The sequence below is a fragment of the Sciurus vulgaris genome, assembly GCF_902686455.1.
Source record: "Sciurus vulgaris genome assembly, chromosome: 3".
NCBI lineage: Eukaryota > Metazoa > Chordata > Mammalia > Rodentia > Sciuridae > Sciurus > Sciurus vulgaris.
This window is the reverse complement of record NC_136463.1, coordinates 15,459,097-15,479,814: the sequence shown is the minus strand read 5'-3', so window position 1 is coordinate 15,479,814 and position 20,718 is coordinate 15,459,097. Positions and strand designations below refer to the sequence as shown.

Here is a 20,718-nt window from a genome sequence, read left to right as displayed (position 1 = left end):
CCGTCTGCCTGGGTGCAAGGACACCCCTACTATGGGGGGCACAGGCCCTGGTGCTGAGCCATCAGTCTCCACGGGCACACTGTGCATCAAGAGGACACCACTATCCTCCCTCGACTCTGCCTGTCACTTTAAAGGATATGTGGAAGAGACAGGGAAGGACTGACAGGGAGCACGGAGACCTGAAGTGACTTTGGAGCAAGCCACTCAATCTGTCTGAGTCTAAATTCTTCATCTAAAAAAATGAGGGGGTTGTTTTAATCCCGAAGGCATTTTGTAACTCTCAAAGCCTGCAACTGTGAGATGTTGGGACTCTGTTGGGATGATGTGTGATTGTTTCTGCGGATCAGCTTGTTGTCCCCAGCGGGTAGGGTGGGGGGCAGGTGTGCCCAGTACTCCTGCGCCTCTGTAGCTTCCCCTTCCAGAACAGAACAGCCTCTCCATTCCTTCTCCCTTTCCTGGCAGCCCCCATCCCAAGCCCCATGTGAGCCGCTGCTGACATCTGCAGCACCTACTCAAGGCGCCCTGTCAGGACACCAAGCGCCCTGCACCCGCTCAGCCAGCGCCCCCACCTCCCCGAAAAAAGGAAACCACCGCCATGGCCTGATGAAGGGAAAGGACAACGTTAACCCCATCCCTGCTGCGCCAGCAGTGCCTGTGGACTGCAACACCTCCCCTTGTCCCCCTGTCACTCAGGAGCCCGGAAAGGCCTGAGGAGGTAGGAAGGGAAGGACGGAATCGGCGAGCAGGGTCAGATGCTGCGAGACTGCAGCCGGCTTGGGCGTTTTCAGCAACTGAAGGCGAGGGTCGTCTTTCTAGCTTCCTCCACGAGAGACCGACCCAGCCCCCAGCCAACCCCATCCCGCCACCAGGGCTGAGCCTCGGCCCCTCCCTGGCCGGCGCCCCTGCCCCGGGCGGGTCAGGAACCTCGCCTCCGCCCGGCTCCGCTCGGCCAGAGCCACCCTGGACCTGGAGCGGAGGAGGAAGCGCGGCGGGGCGGGGAGCTGGGGGTGTGTCGGGAGGCGGCGGTGGCTGGGTTTTATAATCCGCAGGGCGGTCGCGACGCGGGAGAAGGGGCAGCGCCGCTCCGCGCATCGCGCCATGCGTGCCGCGTCGGGCCAAGTCTGGCCGCGGCCGCAGCAGTTGCCGTCACTGCTGTCGCTGCTGTTGCTGCTGCTGCGGCCGCCGCCGCCCACCCTGGCGCTGGACCCCGAGCTGCAGCCCGGCAACTTTTCCGCCGACGAGGCCGGTGCGCAGCTCTTTGCGAAGAGCTACAACTCGAGCGCCGAGCAGGTGCAGTTCCAGTGGATCGCGGCCAGCTGGGCGCACACCACCAACCTCACCGAGGAGAATGAGCGGCGCCAGGTGGGCGCCTGGGCCCGGGCGGGGGCGGGGGGTGGCAGTGGCCAATCACAGGCCCGCGGTCGGGCTCCGGGGGCGGGCAGCAGGCGCCGGCGGGGGCCTTCAGCCCTCAGCGGTGGGGCGCCGAGCCGAACCCAGGCCCTCTGGCCGGACTCTCTCACGGTCTCCGCCCGTCAGGCCGTGATGCCCTGGCACCCGTTGGGCACATGATTCGTGCCCAATACAATTGAATGAATGACGATGGCTCCTCCGAGGCCCAGCGCCCCACTCCAGGTGGCAGCGCCCAGTCATGGGGCTGGGGCAGCGAGCAGTCATCACAGAGGGTGTCGGGCTTTGCAGTGGAGCCCAGTCTTCTGCCTACCCACCTCCAGAGATTGTTCCTGTCACGGTTCTTGGTTGTCCAGTCCCTGTAACCTCGCCCGCCTTTCTTCTGGCCCCAATTTCTGCTTTATCTCTCCCCTGAAGTAGACTCCCCAGTTTCCGACCTGAGGTCCTGGGCTGGGGGGTAGACACTGCTTCTGCAAGCTCCAGTCTCCAAGATAAGGATCTCTGCAGGCAAGGCGTCTGCAAACCCCTGGTCTTCCGCTGCTTCTCTAGCATCACAGCCTCCCTCTGGGCTGGGTCACCCTCCCTGCCTTCCTGGTGCCCGCAGGAAGAAGCAACCCTGCTCAGGCAGGAGTTCGCAGAGGCCTGGGGCCGGAAGGCCAAGGAGCTGTATGCGCCCATCTGGAAGAATTTCAGTGACCCAGTGCTGCGCAGGATCATCAGAGCTGTGCTCACCCTGGGCCCTGCCCACCTGCCACGGACCAAGAGGCAGCAGGTGGGCTTCAGGGTGGTGGCAGAACTGGAGTAGGTACCTCAAGTACCCCACTATGGTGGTTATAGGGGCAGCCTGGCAGGAGGGAGGGACTGGGACCTGGCTGTAGAGAAGCCTAGGAAACACAAAGGGGCTGCCAAGCACAGGTTTTCCTTAGAGATAGGGTGAAAGTTAATTATATTAACTTTCATTCCACCCCAAGTATCATGGAGTATCATGGAGTAGAAAGCCAAATTAAAGGGCTAGGTCATCGCTCAGTGGTAGAGCACTTGCCTAGATGTGAGAAGGTTTGTAGTTCTAGCCTGGGCACTATGGTTCGCACACACGTGCACTCTTTCTCTCTCTCTCTCTCTCTCTCTCTCCTCTCTCTCTCCTCTCTCTCTCTCTCTCCCACACACACACACACACACACACCACACACACACACACACAACACATTTAAACAACGGTTGAGGAGCACTGAGGGCACCACGGCCAGGGGATGAGAGGGCTTTGCTCTCACCACAGGGTAGCTCCCCAGCTGGCTCTCCTCTCGGGACACTTGTTCCACTGGGGCATGCTGCCTCCACTGGAAGAGGCATGAATGTACTAGTGATCAGAAATGCCCTGAAAGCCACACTGAGTGACCTCGTTAGAGCCACATCCCCTCTCCAGGTCACTTTTTCCTCCCAGCAAAGAGAGGAGGGGGTGTCTGTATTACTCGAAGCTGTTCATCACCAACATTTCCTCAACCCCAACCCCCCCCAGTACAACTCTCTGCTCAGCCACATGAGCAGGATCTACGCCACGGGCAAGGTCTGCTTCCCCAACAAGACTGCCACCTGCTGGTCCCTACAACCAGGTAGGACCCTGTCAATTCCTAACCTTTCCCCTTTGCCCTGCTGCATACAGGACAGCATGTTTAACAGTTAAGCCGAAGGCGTGGACCTCCGGTTGGGGCTGAGCTGTGCAGATGCCCCCACACCCTGCCCTACACCCCTGCTTCTCCTGGCAAACACTTCCAGAGCCCTGAGCCCCGTCCCCTCCTCCATGTGTGCCTTGTCCTCTCTGTCACCACTGGGCCTTCCTCCAGGCTGCCAGTTTTTCCTTTTCATGGCCCTCTCACTTTTCCCAAGAGCCCTCCACAGGCCTAGGTTCCCTTGTGGCTTCCCCTTGAGGTCAGCCACTCTGCCCAGTGACCCAAGAAGATTCTGAGTGTTGGCCTCTGAATGTCCTTTTTGTGTCAACCACCTTAGACATCATTTCTCTGGGGACAGAGGTCCTGCCTGGTTGCTTGCTTTGTATAACTTTTATCCTGGTCCCAGCAAGCCCTTGGCTTCCCTTGGCTATGGGGACATGGTGATGTCCAGGAAGCTGATGGAACGCTGAGGACCAGTGTGCATACTCTGGTGAAGGCTGTTACAGATTTGGACACAGAAGTCTCCTAACTGACCCCACTCATCTGTGTCTCAGAGATCGTTGACATCCTGGGTTCCTCACGAAACTATGCCATGCTGCTGTTTGCCTGGGAAGGCTGGCATGATGCCGTGGGCATCCCGCTGAAACCCCTGTACCAGGAATTCACTGCCCTCAGCAACGAGGCCTACAGGCAGGATGGTGAGTCTGCCTCTCCCTCTCCAGGGACAGCAGTCTTTCCTAGCTTGCAAGGCACTCTCTTCTGCTGTCCCCACTGAGCCCTAGTCCCTGAGGAAGGCCAAGGAGCTGGCATGATGATTCCAGAGCTGGCCCAAGGTGTCATGGCTGACAGAGGTGACATGGCCACCTGTGGTCAGCATGCCCTCCTATGCTGCAGGGCTGCACTTCCTGCTGCCACTCCTGGCTCTGCTCCTAGCATGGTGCAACCACTAGTTAGAAACTGTAGAGCAGCAACCCCAAGCCACCCTTTCCAGCTAGCTGGCAGGTCCAGGGCCTGGGGTGGGAGGCTGGCAAAGCTGAAGCAGGGAGGTAGGGGGCTGAGCCTGGGGCCCGAGCTGAACCCTTCCCACCCTGCTAGACTTCTCAGACACAGGGGCCTACTGGCGCTCCGCGTACGACTCTCCCACCTTTGAGCAGAACCTGGAGCACCTCTACCACCAATTAGAGCCCCTCTACCTGAACCTCCATGCCTACGTCCGCCGTGTACTGCACCGCCGCTATGGAGACAGATACATCAACCTCAGAGGGCCCATCCCTGCTCACCTGCTGGGTAAGGACCCGGCCTTGACAAGTCCGGGGGAAGGAAACCTGAGTGGGAAGGATGCCCAGAGGAAGAGAAGGCGAGCTTCCTCATGGTGTCTCATGTAGAGCCCTGTGTGTTCATCTCCCCATTTAGAGGCCCATGTGGCTGGCTCAGCACCCCCACTGGGCAGGGATCCTCACTGACATCAGCTTTCCCACTTTACAGATGGGAACACCAAGGTTGAGAGTATGCAAGCAACTTGGTGTAGTTTCTAATAAAGGGAAGAACTTGGAGTAAAACCAAAGGCTCCAAGTTCAGAGGGGGAGGCATCCTAGTCCTAGTTCATGCCTAAGAAAGCAAGCCAGGTGGCTAAGCCCCAGGAGTGGGAGACAGGGACCACAGCATGTTCAGAAATGACACCAGAAGCTGGGCTCATACGTGGCAGCAACCAGCCCCAGGAAACATGGAGCACACAGAGGAATGTGGGTGAGGCTGACGTGTGAGATGCCTAGCCCTGAGCCAGCAGGCTGCCCTGGAGCCCCAGGGTACAGCACCCAGGGTGCCACTCAGGGCACACATGGGGAAGTAGGTGCAGCTGAGTAGGGCCAAGCTGATCCACTCTCTTCCTTCACCTAGGAAACATGTGGGCCCAGAACTGGGAGAACATCTACGACATGGTGGTACCTTTTCCAGACAAGCCCAACCTCGATGTCACCAGTACTATGGTGCAAAAGGTAAGCTCTGGAGTCAGGCCCTTCGGAGGGGACAAAGAAAAGGAGTCACAGATGGGGAGGGAGCAGAAGGGTCATGTGAGGAGACAGTGTTGGGTGGGGCCATTTCTTTCTTATACCAACCAACAGCAAGTTGGAGTCTGTGTCCCTGGTGGCAGGTTTGAGCAGCACTCTACTTTCAGTGACCTGCTGTGTTCAGTAAGGCTGTGCTTCTGGGAAGGGAAGCCTCTGCACATAGGTGCCTGTCCTAGGCAGGGTGGATTCCTGGCAGCACGCCCTGACCTGTCTCCACACCCCCCACCAGGGCTGGAATGCGACGCACATGTTCCGGGTGGCGGAGGAGTTCTTCACCTCCCTGGGGCTGTCGCCCATGCCTCCTGAGTTCTGGGCAGAGTCGATGCTAGAGAAGCCATCCGACGGGCGCCAGGTGGTATGCCACGCCTCGGCCTGGGACTTCTACAACCGGAAGGACTTCAGGTCCAGACATGAGAGGAGGAGCATGCCGGGACTCTGGGAAGCGGGCCGCTGGGGTGCAGGCCTACCTCCAACCACACCTGCACTGGCAGGGGCTGGCCTAGTCCAGGGATGTCAGACATATAGGCCTGTTGGGCCACTTGCCCTGGGAGCTTTGACAGCAGTCCACTCTGTACCAGGGAATGGAGGAAGGTCTGAATGGTGGTGGGCTCCGGCAGGGTCAAGGATTTGCTTGTTTCTGGTCACTTTTTCTTGCCCTCCTTGGCCCTGTGTCTCAGGTGCCAGCCTCCCCAGTGCCCTGACCTCTGCCCTGCCCTTCACCCTCACCCTTCCCCTCTCCACACCCCAGGATCAAGCAGTGCACACGGGTCACGATGGACCACCTGTTCACAGTGCACCATGAGATGGGCCACGTGCAGTATTACCTGCAGTACAAGGACCTGCCCGTCACCCTGCGTAGAGGTGCCAACCCTGGCTTCCACGAGGCCATTGGGGATGTGCTGGCGCTCTCCGTCTCCACTCCTGCCCATCTGTACAAAATTGGCCTCCTGGACGATGCCACCAATGACACAGGTATGGGGAGTTGGAGAGACTCAGCCTGGCCCCTAATAAAACCCCAGAGTGGAACCTTACTGGCCCCTACTAAGTGCCCTTCTTATTTCCGCCTCGTGGCCACAGGTCAGAGCCTCACACCCCAAGCATCCTCTCACCAGGCATCCTCTTGTTAGCAGGGCCACAGGTGTCTGATTTCCCTTCTCTGCATCTGCTTAGCCTCACCTCCCTCTGGCTGCCCCCAGGCCCACCCTGCCCTAGCTGGGCTTCCTTCTCCCTATGACCTCTCCTGTGTCATGTCCCAACAGAAATGACCATCAATCACTTGCTAAAGATGGCACTGGAAAAAATTGCCTTCCTGCCCTTTGGCTACTTGGTGGACCAATGGCGCTGGGGGGTCTTCAGTGGGCATACACCCCCTTCTCGCTACAACTTTGACTGGTGGTACCTTCGGTGAGAAGAGGGATAGGAAGAGCCTGCCCCCAGGGCCCTCCCCACCCTCCTGGGTAGCTGGGACTCTCCTGCCTCCCTTGGTCTTGTCCCCTCCTCTCTAATGGTGTCTCTTCTCTTCCTACTGCCTTCTCCCTTCCTGTCTAAAACTCTAAAACTCCCTCCTCTGGGAGGTCTTCCCTGCTTCTCAGAATGGAAAGGGATGGGGGGATGACTTTTCTGCAAAGTCTCAGGCAGCCTGTGTGCAACCCCTGGTCCTAAGACAATTTAACCATCTCCCTCTAGAACCAGGTATCAGGGGATCTGTCCTCCAGTTGTTCGAAATGAAACTCACTTTGATGCTGGAGCTAAGTCTCATATTCCAAATGCGATACCATACATCAGGTAATAGTGCCCCATGTCCCTCCCCAACTCTGTTACTCCTTCACTCCCTGTTCCTTCTGTGATCCTAGCTGCCTGTCCCCAGGGTATGTCACCTCATTCTTCTAGACCCCCAAGGTCCCGGGATTAGAATGGCCCTCTCCCTTGAGCTCCGCTTGGTTCTTCCTTTCCCCTCCAGAACAGCCCCCACTCCAGCCTCTTCTGCAGGACTCTGGATGGTACTGGGCCAGGGGCCCCTACTCTGACCTCCATTTTCCCTCTAACGCCCACCCCGTGCCTGCAGGTACTTTGTGAGCTATATCCTGCAGTTCCAGTTCCATCAAGCCCTGTGCAAGGAGGCAGGCCACCAGGGCCCGCTGCACCAATGTGACATCTACCAGTCCACCCAGGCAGGGGCCAAGCTCCGGTGTGTGGTGGGAAGGGTCAGGGCAAGTGGGAGGCTGAGGGGAGAAGCTGGCCAACGGGGTGTGTGCAGGCAACTGGCTGCTCAAGGGCTGGGCTGCTGGGGGGGGTGGCTTTTTTATCATTCTCTCTCATCAAATATTTATTGAGTCGACCTTTAGTTGCCATGGGGAGAGACAAATGTCCCCTGCTACCCTCACAGAGACCCTAGGTCCTAGAATCTTATTGCCACTGCTCTTACAGTGAGGAGGAGGCAGGTGGGCAGTTGGGGGGGCTGTCCTGTACCCTAGCCTGCATTCCCACGGTGTTCAATCTGCCTGACAGGGAGGTGCTGCAGGCAGGCTCCTCCAGGCCCTGGCAGGACGTGCTGAAGGACCTGGTGGGCTCAGATGCCCTGGATGCCCAGCCGCTGCTCGACTACTTCCAGCCAGTCTTCCAGTGGCTGCAGGAGCAGAACCAGAGGAATGGCGATGTCCTGGGCTGGCCAGAATATCAGTGGCGCCCACCACTGCCCGACAACTACCCAGAGGGCATCGGTAAAGCCCTGAGTGAGGGTGGGCTGGGGCTAAGGTGAGTCCTGGACTCTGGCTGTGGTCCAGGCCCCCAGGCTCCTGGTCAGCTCCTCCCAGCTAAGCTCTGGCCCCTGTTCTGGGGTGTTCTGTGGGGTAACTTTCTTATCTTTCTCTCTCATCAGCTCATCAACAGGGCTCTGCAGTGGGGATGGGCGTTCCTTTTCTCTAGCACCCTAAGAGGGTGTGCCCAGGCCTGAGGGCTCCCCTGAGGGCACCCTGCTCTATGACGTCACACTGCAGGCTGCACTCTTATTGGCCGGGGGTGGTGGCTGCAGGGCTCTGCTCTTCTGCTGCCATGGGCCAAGGTTGGGCTGCTCCAGGACTGCCCAACCTCCTCTTCCTGCTGCTCTGCTGTGGGCACTTCCTGCTGGCCCCCAGCCAGGCAGCCACCCACCAAGTGACAATCAACTGGGGGACAACCAGCCAGGCAACAATCAGAAGTCAGACAGCAACCATCCAGGCAACAACCAGAGAAACAGTCAGACTGAGGACAACCAGCCAGCCATCTCAGAGCCCAAGTGGGACCACCAGGAGAGGGGCAGGGCCCGGAAGGGGTGGGGAGGCCGGGGCAGCAGGTGGGGGCTCAGGTGAAACTGCACCGTGGAGAAGGGAAGGGGAGGCTTGTCCGTTTCCTTCCACTCTGTCCCACAGACCTGGTGTCAGATGAGGCCGAGGCTAACAAGTTCGTGGAGGAGTATGACCGGACATCCCAGGTGGTGTGGAACGAATACGCCGAAGCCAATTGGAACTACAACACCAACATCACCACAGAGAACAGCAAAGTGCTGGTAGGAGCCGCACACTCCCACCTGCACACGCGCCCAGACACACAGACACATCCGCACCTCACACAGGTACACTCAACACACGTGCAGCACAGGGCCGCCAGAATCTGGAAAATTCTGATGGAATATTGAAAATCATACTGTTTCAGATTTGGCAGGCACGTACTCAACACCCAAACAAAACTTCTATCACTAACAGCCGCCTCTGGTATCAGAGACTGTCATCAGTCATACATAAATAAGCAACACCAGAGTCCCTTTTTAAGAGATCGAATGCCCTTTGGCCACCACCTCCAGAGCTCACTCCCCTCCACCCCTGTCCCTGCCTGCAAGCCACCGGCCCTGGTCTCTGACCACAGAGAACTAACATTGGTCGGAGTGCCGACAAGGTTCTCGGCCCAGGACGTCTGTCGCCTCATGCATTACTCATCAGCCTTGCAAAATTGGTGACCTTTGTCCTATTTTGCAGATGGGACCCTGAAGCTCAGGGAGGCCACAGAGCTAATAGTAAGCTGCCTCCATCCTAAGACTCCTGCTGGGCCTCCCTTCTCCACCCTTGCCAGGACACCTCTTGCTCAACTGTACATTGTCTATTGAGGGACACATACTGCATCCAGGACACTGTCAGGCAGCCCAGGTTGAGGAAGGTCTTTACAGGCCAAGGAAGCAGCTTGGCCCATCCTCTTGCCCCACTCCCCATACTGCCTCTTGCTCAGAGTTGGCTCTAAGACTCCAGGGCCTTATGACACCTCCCCTCTGCCCTCAGCTGGAGAAGAACCTACAGATAGCCAACCACACTCTGAAGTATGGCAACTGGGCCAAGAAGTTTGATGTGAACAACTTCCAGAATGCCAGCACCAGGCGGATCATAAAGAAGGTTCAGGACCTGGAACGGGCAGCACTGTCCAGCAAGGAGCTGGAGGAGGTGTGTGACTGTGGGATGGAGTGGAGGCTCCCAGGGGGGTGAGCCCAGCCCAGGGTTTAACCTTTACACTGATTTTTCCTCCTTAACTTGTCAAACTATGACAGTATGTCCAGAGGCACTTCCAGAATTCCTGAGAAGGTAGTGCCTTTGGGGAACACCCTCCCTGGCACCCCTGACCCATAGTGCCTGGTGCCAGAGCAAAGGAGTCTCCTTACTGCCCCTCTTCTTGCCCCTGCAGTACAACAAGATCCTGCTGGACATGGAGACCATTTACAGTGTGGCCACTGTGTGCCACACCAATGGCACTTGCCTGCAGCTGGAGCCTGGTGAGAATGCCCCTGGGAGGATGAGAGAAACGAGGGCTTGGGTTGGCAAGGGTGGAGGTGCTGCCAGGTGAAGGGGAGATCAGGATTTAACTCACTTCCTGCTTTCCACCAGTGGGGTTTCTCTGCCCCACTCAGAACCAGCACTACGTCAACCTTTGCCCTAATTCCCTGCCCAAGACGCTTCTGAACCTCCCTTCCTCTCTCCCTTCACCCCTCAGAGCAGCAGAGTCTCAAATTTGTGTTTGGAGGCTTGGATTCCCAACAGGGAGGAGAGCCAGGGCATTCCAGTACCGCCATTGTCCCTTGGTGATCCTACCCATGTTGTGTCCCTACCTTCTCTGACTTCCTTGGGACCCTCTCCCCAGCACTTGGCTGATAGGGAAACTGAAGCTGAAGCAGATAAGTCACAGAGTCATACAGTCGCTAGAAGCCCCAGACTAGAACCTGGCCTCTGATTCCCAGTCTTCCCGCTTCCTCCACCACTTCCTGCTGCACGGGCACAGACTGGCTCAGCAGCCCCTTCTTCCTCTCTCCCTCCACCTGGTCCCTGGAAACAGCTCACTCTGGACCCACGCGTGCCCCTGCGGGCTCCCTCCCCAGCCTGCAAAGGGAGCTTTTGAAACATAAACATTCCTCATGAGGAATCTCCACCCAGAAATGGTTTCTTCCTGGCCCCAGCCCAGCTCCCATGTTAGAACAATGACAAATGCAAGGGGAAATGGAAAATAAACAGGAGAGAGAAACAGTTTTCCCAGGACAGGGTTTGGCCTACAGGTGGTCGACGGGGGTACACACACAAAGCAGGGGGTGGGTGGGTGTGCCCATGCACGTGTGCCAATGAAGAAGAGTGTTCACAGGAGTGTGGCACTCAGCCCCTCCATCCAGACCTGGGCCATCAGGTCACCTGCACAGTTAAAATAAGAAGCCCATGAAGACCAAAGACACATCTCCAGTGAGCAGAAGTGAAATTCTCAAAATATGCCTTTTTTTTTCAAACAAAGCTAATTGAATTTATGTTCTCTGTGACAAGTGGATTTCATGTAGCATGTTCCAAGACGGGGAGAGAGGACCCAAGTCCAGCAGGGTCAGTTTAGGGAGCAGCAAATGCCTTCAGCCTCCTTTGTCTCGCGCCAGGGCCAGGGCAGGAAAGCAGGCTGTCTGCTGGAGTATGGGGACTGATGCCCCCATCTGACCTCACATAACCCTCACCTACACTCTGGGTTGTAGTCAGGAAGGCTCACTGAGCGGCACAAACCCAAGGCTTCCTCTTCGGTGACACCTGGACAATCCTTTGAACTTCAACATCTTCATAGTTACTCTTACACAGTCCATTCCAGTAACATTTCATGAGGGGCACCCTGGACCCTCTGGGGGACAAAGATGAGGAGGCACAGTACCTGTTCAGAGGCCACATGCTCCTGTTTTATTTCCACTCACCTGGGAGGGCTACTACTGCGTGAGGGGCTGTGGCCCTGGAGTCTGGTGCCTTTGGTTTGTGCCTCTTCGAGCCAGGAAGTCGAGCCACTTCCTGGCAGGGGCACCTGGGCCCATCACCAAACTGCTCATGTGGAAGGAGGGACAAGCACTTCCCTGGCACAGTTGTTGAAAAGCACAGGTGCCCCAGCACATAGCCCCAGGAGGGCACCGGTGAGCTCCTGGTCGATATGGCTCCCCGATCTGGTAGATATGTTCTCTCCCCGATTTGACGAGACTGGCTGCCTGAGCAGTCACTTCCACGAGATCTCACTGGTTTTATTTCAGCTCTAAAATTCTATGACCAAGTTTTCCTTATAAGCAGGTGGGAGGTGAGCCAAGGATGGAGGGCTCAAGCCACTCAACCCTTCTACCCTAGAACTGACAAACTTGATGGCCACATCCCGGAATTATGAAGAACTGCTGTGGGCCTGGAAGAGCTGGCGGGACAAGGTGGGGAGAACCATCCTCCCTCTCTTCCCGAAGTATGTGCAACTCACCAACAAGGCTGCAGAGCTCAACGGTGAGCAGCTGGCCCTCTGATCCCGCCCACATCTGGGTCCTCCAAGAGAAGAGGCTGTAAACCTGGGGAAACATGGGCCCCCTGGAGGTGGCAGGAAGGTGCAGGTGTTGGGAGAGCCTGGCCTTGTTCCCTGTGCAGGCTACCTGGATGCAGGGGACTCGTGGAGAGCTATGTATGAGACGCCATCACTGGAGCAAGACCTGGAGCGACTCTACCAGGAGCTGCAGCCGCTCTACCTGAACCTGCACGCCTATGTGCGCCGCGCCCTGCACCGCCACTACGGGTCCGAGCACATCAACCTGGAGGGCCCCATTCCTGCCCACCTGCTGGGTAAGGGCACATGTCCAGCCTCGAGAGCAGGAAGTGGGTAACATAGGAGGATTGGGGCAGGATTGGCCAGAAGGCAAAGGCAGAGCAGGAGCCTGGCAAGACTTGTGCCCTGGAGGGAAGGTGGTCCAGGCTGGAGTGAAGTGGGGACTTGGGGGAGCTCCCTGATTGCATTTGGGTGCTAAATGTGCGGGTGCAGTGGTGACAGGAATCCAACCCTTAGCAAGTGCCTCTACCACTGAGCGTCACCTCCGGCTCTTTTGGTGCCACATTTGCTACACACCCAGGTTGTGCAAGTCACCATGGAAGGGAGGAGAAGCTCATCTTGTTTTAGGGGGGGAACCACATCTCCCATCATGCTTCATGGCAGCAAGATCCAGGGAGAGAGGAAGGGCTGGGAGCAGGACTGGAGAGGCCCCAGTGAGCAGAGCCTTAAAGATGAGAGGTTTTGGCAAATGGAAAATAGGGTGGGAGGACAGATGAGAAATAGAGCAGAGAAGAATCTGGAGAATGTAGATCCACCTTAACTTTTGGACCTTCAGTTTTCAAGGGTTGCAAACTCAAGTGCCCTGCATGCAGGAAGGAGGCTGTGGAAGACAAAAATGGATGGGAGGGAGGGACTGGAGAAACATAGAGGCTACCAGTTTTCTGTTCCCTTTGGCCCACTGGGGACAATTCTGTCATTGTGAGCGGAAAGGCCAGACGGGCCACAGACCACTTAGAGGTCATAAGGGAGACCCCAGAAGGTGGTCCAGAGGTCCAGTTCCCATTCAGCCCAGACAGTCTTGTAACCCAAGGGACCAGCCCTCCTTGTTATTCTCTCTGGTGAGTGGACATAAGCTCAATGACTCAGAAACACAAACACTAGGAGGGAATCAATATGCCCAGGGTGGCTGGCAGAGCTGGGACTTGGAGCTCAGCCCCTGCACCCACCAATCAGCAAAGCCACCAGGTTCCGGCGCACTCACACACTCCCCTGCATCACTCACTTGCTCTCTCCCCTGGCTATGGAAGACTCTGCCTCCGCATCTATTTTTGAAACTTCCGCTCATTCTGAATTGCTTCTTTTTCTCCAGTCCTGGAGCCCCGAGCTCTTGTCTTATCCTAAATTCAGATGTGTTAGCTTCTCCCAAAGGAGACAGCTGGCTTTTGCCAGAGTTACTGACAGGCAACCTGTATAAACTGACCTTAGGGGATTCAGAAGGGACACAGCAGGGTAGTTGGTCAAGAATGTGGCCTGCCAGCCTTTAAATCCAGCCCTGTCACTGAGAAGCTGTGGGTTCCTGGGCTGGTTACTTAACTCTCCAGCCCCAGTTTCCTCTGCAGTGCAAAAAGAATCATAAATAGTACCTGGGTGCAGGCAGGATTACAAATCAATACATACAAGGTGCTTGTATAGTGGTCAGAACATGGTGGCCACGTGGGCATAGATGTACAGGGACCCTAGCTCCCTCAGTTGCAGAATTCCTTCACTGTTTCTGGATGGTGAAGACTCCTTGATTCCCTGATGACCAGCAAGTTCCTCACCTGTAACCAGCACAGTAAAGATGTATGTATGGAGATGATGTATGTCAAATGCCCAGCACAGTTTGCAAACAGTGGGTGCTCAAGAGTTGTAGCTGTGATTGGCAGTACTAGGACCTGATGTTCTCTTCCTGCAGGATGGTGTGGAGCCTAAAAACTCACATCTGTTTCCTCTCTCTACCATCTTTTCCCTGCCTGCCTCCAGGGAACATGTGGGCTCAGACCTGGTCCAACATCTACGACTTGGTGGTTCCCTTCCCATCAGCCCCTAAGATGGATGCCACAGAGGCCATGGTAGAGCAGGTCTGCACAGCCAGGGCCCTTGCCGTCCATGGGCTGCCCTGGGGCACCGGGGAGGGGAGCCCCCACCCTGCCAGGAGGGGAGAGACCCTCTGGTGCAGGAGTTTCCTCCAGCTTGGTACTCCCCCAGCACCCCTGGCACCCCCTCTCCCCAGAACCCCCAGTTTGGGCAGAACTCTCTCTGCTTTGCAGGGCTGGACACCTAAAAGGATGTTTAAGGAGGCTGACAATTTCTTCACCTCCCTGGGGCTGCTGCCTGTGCCCTCCGAGTTCTGGAACAAGTCAATGCTGGAGAAACCAACAGATGGGCGGGAGGTAGTGTGCCATGCCTCGGCCTGGGACTTCTATGATGGCAAGGACTTCAGGTCTGTCCAGCTGAATCTGGGGGTCGGGGGTGACCGTGAGTCCAGGAGTAAGGATATGAACCAAATTGAGGCTACATGGCCATTCCCTTAACTGAAGTGAGAAAGAGGGACAGGGACAGCTTGGGAATGAGTTTAGGACCAAGGGTCAAGAGAGGGTGGGCCTGCCTCTAGCTCAGCCATGGGCGACCTTCTGGCGGGCAAACTCCATCTACCAAATGAAGGTCTGTCTTCTCAGGCACTGGCCAGCTCTATCAGCATGTCCAGTTGGGAATGCTTAAGGTCCCAGTCCCAAGGGTCGGCCCTGTGTGAGCCACCCCACTTCCCTTGCTCCAGGGCATCCCCCACATGCGGGTGGCCCTCCCCCAGGTGCAGCTGTGGCATGCAGGGAGACACATGAGGACATGCGGCCTTCACACAGACCCCCTCTCACCACTGACAGACCAGACACTGCCTTCACCAGGATGGGATCTTGGTCACCTACTGCTATATAACAAACCGCCCCAAAACCTGGTGGTATAAAACAACTGGTTGATTATGCTCAAGATTTTATGGGCCATAAATTCAGGAAGTGCACAGGAAATGGTTTGTCCCTATTCCACAGTGATGGACACCTCAGTTGGGTACTTTTTTTTTTCCTTCTGTACTGTGGATGGAACCCAGGGCCTTGCACATGTTAGGCAAGCGCTCTACCACTGAGCTACATCCCAGCCCCAGCTGGGGTAATTTTAATGTCTGGGATGGTTCATCTGAGGCCTTCTGTCCAGACCTAGGTTCTGACTGTTACCTGAGTTCCTAGTACTTCCTCATGTGGCCTGTGTAGGGCAGAATGTTCAAGGTGTCTCTGTGCCCGGCTGGGATGGCTGAGCAGTGGGTGCTGGCCGAGCATCTCTGGCCTGGCTGGTTTGTGTTCCCGCACAGTGTGGCAGTCTTGGATAGGCAAACTCATTACCTGGAGGCTGTCATCCCCCAACACAAAGGCAGAAGCAGCCAGGACCCATAAAGGCTAAGTCCAAACTGGCAGAGAGTCGCCTCTGTCATGTTTTATTAACTAAAGCTAGTCCCAAGCACAGCCCAGACTCAAGAGAAGGGAAAAAAGACCCTACTTCCACAGCTGATGACATACATGTCCCTAATGAGAAGAGTAGACATGGCCTAGAAGCAAACCGTCCAGGCCTCACTGGACTGCCTGGCCCTGGGTCCTTCAAAGGCATAAGAACCGTGTAGACAGGATCAAGGGCTCTGGTGGGAACCCTCCCTTTTATGGGGAGTCAGAAGAGAAGCTAGGCAGCCGCAACCTCAGTGTAACCATGGTTCTGGGCAGCTGCTGCCCCCTCCTCTGAGGAGAAAGATGGAAAAGTGAGATGAACCTGAACCGAAAGACTAGCTAGATCCAAGAAGAAGTTTTCTGCAACTGAAATTGGCTCATCAAAGAGAACAAGGGAGGATCTTACAGAAGGGACATGGACCTTCTAACTTGGACAGCTCTGTAGCCGTCCTTCAGTCCTGGCCATAAGAATTCTTTGAGCGAACATTGTGCTGGTATTAGGTTGTACGAGATGCACAGTAAACCCAGGCCCTGGTGTGTCCTTCAGGAAACCCTCGTCTTGGGAGATGAGAATGGGTACATGGGAAGCCATGGTACACACATTCTAGAAAATTAGACACTGAGTGTCTCTCACTGCCTCTAGTGCAAATACTTTGTACCATCAGAAAGCAACAGACAGCATGGGCTGGAGTTAATTCAGGAAGGTTGGGGGCAGAGGAATGGCTGGAATTACTTAGGGGCTTCCTGCCCCCAGATTGCCCCTCTCTCGGGCTTTCTTGACTTCCTTTTCATCATGGTGTGCTCTTTGCACACAGTAGTGACAGCTCTGCTCCGCATGCAGCCAGCACTGCAGTCCCTTTGCCTCTGGGCTTGTCCTGTCCCTGTTCCAACACCTTCCCTCTCCACCCCTGTGTTCCCAGGATCAAACAGTGTACCACTGTGAACATGGAGGAGCTGGTGGTAGCCCACCACGAAATGGGCCACATCCAATATTTCATGCAGTACAAGGACTTGCCTGTGGCCTTTCGGGAGGGTGCCAACCCTGGCTTTCATGAGGCCATTGGGGACGTGCTGGCCCTCTCAGTGTCTACCCCCAGGCACCTACACACCATCAACCTGCTGAGTAGCGAGGGCGGCAGTTATGGTAAGAAATGGATGATCTCTGTGGGCTGAGGACCAAGAAGGGGCAGTGAAGCTGGGAGGTGGGACAGGAGCACATAGTGGCCTATGGGCAGAGGTTTGGGATAAAGCCATGGGGAAGAAGGGCACCCCAGTAGGGTAAGAGCAAGAGGATGGAACACAAACCACCCCAAGGACAGGTCTCAGGGCCCTGCTAGGCTCTGTCAGGACCTGAGGCTGGACTCCTTTCCCTCCGCAGAGCATGACATCAACTTTCTGATGAAGATGGCCCTGGACAAGATTGCTTTTATCCCCTTCAGCTACCTCATCGACCAGTGGCGCTGGAGGGTATTTGATGGAAGCATCACCAAGGAAAACTACAACCAGGAGTGGTGGAGCCTCAGGTTCTCGAATACTCCAGCAGGCGGTGGGCTGGAGGGGTCTCTGCGGCATCTGCCTGTGTGTGTGCAGATGTGCCAGTGGGATGTGTGCGCATGTGCGTTGGGGGTCACAGAAGGTGGTTGTGCGCAGAGGCACAGCATACAGGAGCCCAGGACGCCCCAGGGCAGCCCCAGATGCAGAGGCCATCCTCCTAGTCAAAAATGCCAGCATTCCCCCAGCTTGGTTCTGCCCACACCTTTTCTCCAACACGTCTTCCCCCTTCACAGGCTGAAGTACCAGGGGCTCTGCCCCCCAGTTCCCAGGTCCCAAGGTGACTTCGACCCAGGGGCCAAGTTCCACGTTCCTTCCAGTGTGCCTTATATCAGGTAACAGGGGAAGGGGAGGAGGGTACCCTGCAAGGGACAGTGCTCATGGCTCCCTGTTTAAACTGCTGTCATTGTGTGCACCGTCCCAGAGCTACCCTGTCAGACCAGGGGGCTGCATACAGGACGTGGCACACAGACCCACTGACAGGCTACCTAGACTGATGGCTGTTTCTGTAATGAGAGCCTGTACCATCCAAACAGTTGAAAATACAAACTTAACCTAAGATTGGTTAATGGTTTGCAGTCCATGGTGGGTAGTTAACATTAACCGTGGCATGTGGCTGGATGGTGACCTGTTGGTTTGGGGTGGGGTTTTTGTTGTTGTTGTTGGGTTTTTTTTGTTTTTTTAAAGCAAGATTATGGATCCATTGCTGTCGTTGAACATAGTGCCTCTGGTATGCTCTGAGTTGTACCCAAAAGATCTTTCTATACCCTAAAACTCGGGTCAGAGACCAGGGCTATCAGGGGTGTGTTATAGTCATGGTCATGGGGTCAAACTCGTGTCCATGACTTGTTTCTTTGAGCAACTTCCTCAGTCTCGAGCATCGATGTGCTCACTGTGAATCCTGTTTTGCAGGACGGCCCCAGGGCTAACTTCTGGGTGTACAGTCTGTTACACGGCTGGTGGCTGAGGTCCACCATTGTTAGATGCTCTTAAGTGGAATGCATCAGCCTCTGAGTCACATATCCAGAGCGTGAAGGTGCCCAGTCGAGCCCCTTTCCTTCCATGTGCTACAGGAGGGCACGTGCTGAAAGCGAGGAAGGATGGGTGTGCACTGTGGAGCCTTCCTGGGAGGTTGAGGACTGGGGAGACCTCAGGGTGTAGTTCCAGGTCTCCCTGGACCACATGTAGCCCAGGTCACCAGGAAGTCAAGGCACCAAGGGTACAGGGCATCCTGGGAAGGCTGTGACCACCTCTAGTCCTTGCCTCCTGTGGTCTCTGGGAGCTCAGTGAAGCTCCCCCTTTCCACCCTGGCACCATGCCAGCACACCCATGGGATAGGTGAAGTCTGTCCCCCAGAGCCCAGGAAGGGAGAGAGCACCTCCCCTGCTCAGACGCACCAGAGGGGGACAGAAGCAAGGAGACACATCACTGGGCACATCAGACAGGCCTGACCTGACAGTGCCCCAGGGATGACCCTTAGGGAGGGGCCTCCCCCTACCTACAGCTGTTTCCACATTGGTGCTCACCCTCTCCTCAGGGTCGGTCATGTGATGGTCAGTGTCCCAGTTTAACACAGACAATTAACCAGTGGGGGTGGGTAAAGGAGACTTGGCTGCTCTAGGAAACAGTTCACATTCTGTCCAGCAGCCTCAGCAGAACACTTCAAGGAAATGCCAGGGAGGTGAGTGGCACATGGCTTGCACTGAGCAGTCAAAGGTCAAGGCCTGTGCCGCTGGTCAGGATTGAACCTCTCCAGACGTGGCAAGGTTGCTCTGTCCTTGACTGGCAGACTTCTACCAGGGAATCCCTGCTGCTTGGATCAGATCAACCAGGCTGCTACCAGCATAGTCCACCCGGTGGGATTCGTGTGACCCACTAAGCCTCTACGTGCATACACCCCAAGGATGGGAATCTAACCACCTCAAAAGCAGCCTGCCAGGTCTTTGAAGGGCTCTTCCCTGAGCCTTCTCCCCTGAGGCTGCTCCCAGGAGCCCCTTGGAGCAGGCATGTGTTGGGGGTGAGGTACCCCGCAGGCACGTTGGGAAGGGGATTGGACAATTCCGAAGGCGAGGGTGAGCTCCTCCTGACATCCTGACTGCATCCTGTTCTACTGGGTCCCGTGTAATTCTCACAGATAGAAAGGGCCGGGCCTCAGTGGCGCAGGTCCCTTGGCCCACACCCTGCCTCCCCGGCTCTGCTCCCCTCCACTCCAGGTATTTCGTCAGCTTCATCATCCAGTTCCAGTTCCACGAGGCACTGTGTCAGGCCGCTGGCCACCAGGGCCCCCTGCACAAGTGTGACATCTACAAGTCCAAGGAGGCAGGGAAGCGACTGGCGTGAGTGTCCTCTGGCCTGCTCTCCTCTGTCCTGAGGAGCCCACCAGGCCTATTCTGGGGGCACCTGCCATTTTTGAACTGGAAACACCAGCTGGTGCCAATCACACCCTTGACTTGCCACCTGCAATAGGGAACTGGAGCCCCAGACCTGCCTGGGCCCTCCCTCCCTCCCTCCCCCTGCCCCAGGCCTGCCTAGACCCTCCCAGCCGCTAAGGGAGGTTTAGGCTGGGAGAGAGATGTGGAGAAGGATTTCAGACTGGAGCCAGAGGGACTGGATCCTTCTGACTCAGTTTCCTTCTCTGGTACCTCTCCCAGGGACATCATGAAGCTGGGTTTCAGTAAGCCATGGCCAGAAGCCATGAAGCTGATCACAGGCCAGCCCAATATGTCAGCCTCAGCCATGATGAGCTACTTCAAGCCACTGATGGACTGGCTCCTCACAGAGAACGGGCGGCATGGGGAGAAGCTGGGCTGGCCGCAGTACAACTGGACACCAAACTCCGGTACCACCACCCACCCCTCTCCCCAGAGCCTCCCACAGGGCTGAGCCCCCTCCCCAGTCCAGGCAGGCTCAAATCTGACCTCAGAGTAAGGACAGGGAAGCCAGGGCACGCGGCCCCAGCCTGCCCGGTGCCTTGCCCACCGCCCTGTCTCCTTGCTTCCTCGCCCAGCTCGCTCAGAAGGCTTCCTCTCAGACACCGGCCACGTCAACTTCCTGGGCATGAACCTGGAGCCACAGCAGGCTCGTGTGGGCCAGTGGGTGCTGCTCTTCTTGGGTGTCGCCCTGCTGGTGGCCACCGTGGGTCTCACCCAGCGGCTCTTCAGCATCCGCCACCACAGTCTCCACCGGCCCCACCGCGGGCCTCAGTTTGGCTCTGAGGTGGAGCTCAGGCACTCCTGAGGTGACCAGGCAGGGCTGAGCCAGCGGGAAGTGTCTCAGGAGAGACTGGGACCGGGGCATGGTGGGTGGGCTGAGGACACCCGAGCCTGCCTTCTCCCCGCGCCCGGTCTGCCTCCTCTCTGTCCTCCAGACCACCAGCCACCCTAGCACGGCCCCCATTCTCCAGGCATCCAGCCATCTAAGGTGGAACTGCTCCCCAGTCTTTCTGTGAATTCAATTAAAGGTCCTGCCCTCCCCAGCTGAGTCTGTGTCCCTCGTGGGGGAAGCCAGGGATAGGGATGGACGGCTCTCCTGTCTCCTGGCAGTCCAGTAGGTCCCTTTCCTGGGTAGCTTCCTCCATCATCCTCCAAGAGCCCCAGAGAATCCCCAGAGCTCTGGTCCCAGCCACATGTCTTCCTCCCCATCAGCGTGACAGCCAGCCAATATCCTGACATGGCAGGC

The 20,718-nt window shown here is 56.7% G+C and overlaps 1 protein-coding gene across 2 annotated transcripts; it reads left to right on the top strand.

Annotated features, from left to right (window-relative positions):
* Positions 1-1,053: 1,053 nt before the first annotated feature.
* On the top strand, positions 1,054-20,513 carry LOC306657239 (angiotensin-converting enzyme). Of its 2 annotated transcripts, XM_079133045.1 has the most exons (25): positions 1,054-1,362; positions 2,012-2,179; positions 2,924-3,017; positions 3,629-3,772; positions 4,170-4,361; positions 4,971-5,068; positions 5,370-5,542; positions 5,889-6,112; positions 6,400-6,544; positions 6,827-6,925; positions 7,206-7,328; positions 7,649-7,860; positions 8,548-8,684; positions 9,448-9,606; positions 9,845-9,932; positions 11,785-11,928; positions 12,067-12,258; positions 13,985-14,082; positions 14,272-14,444; positions 16,410-16,633; positions 16,868-17,012; positions 17,277-17,375; positions 19,254-19,376; positions 19,692-19,879; positions 20,048-20,513. In XM_079133045.1, exons 1-25 carry the CDS (start codon positions 1,099-1,101, stop codon positions 20,275-20,277), a joined length of 3,936 nt encoding a protein of 1,311 aa, XP_078989171.1. In that variant the 5' UTR covers positions 1,054-1,098; the 3' UTR covers positions 20,278-20,513. The 2 variants fall into 2 exon arrangements, with proteins under 2 accessions (XP_078989171.1, XP_078989172.1); XM_079133046.1 differs by lacking the exons at positions 1,054-1,362; positions 2,012-2,179; positions 2,924-3,017; ... (7 more) ...; positions 7,206-7,328; positions 7,649-7,860 and adding an exon at positions 7,870-8,414.
* The last annotated feature ends 205 nt before the right edge of the window (positions 20,514-20,718 follow it).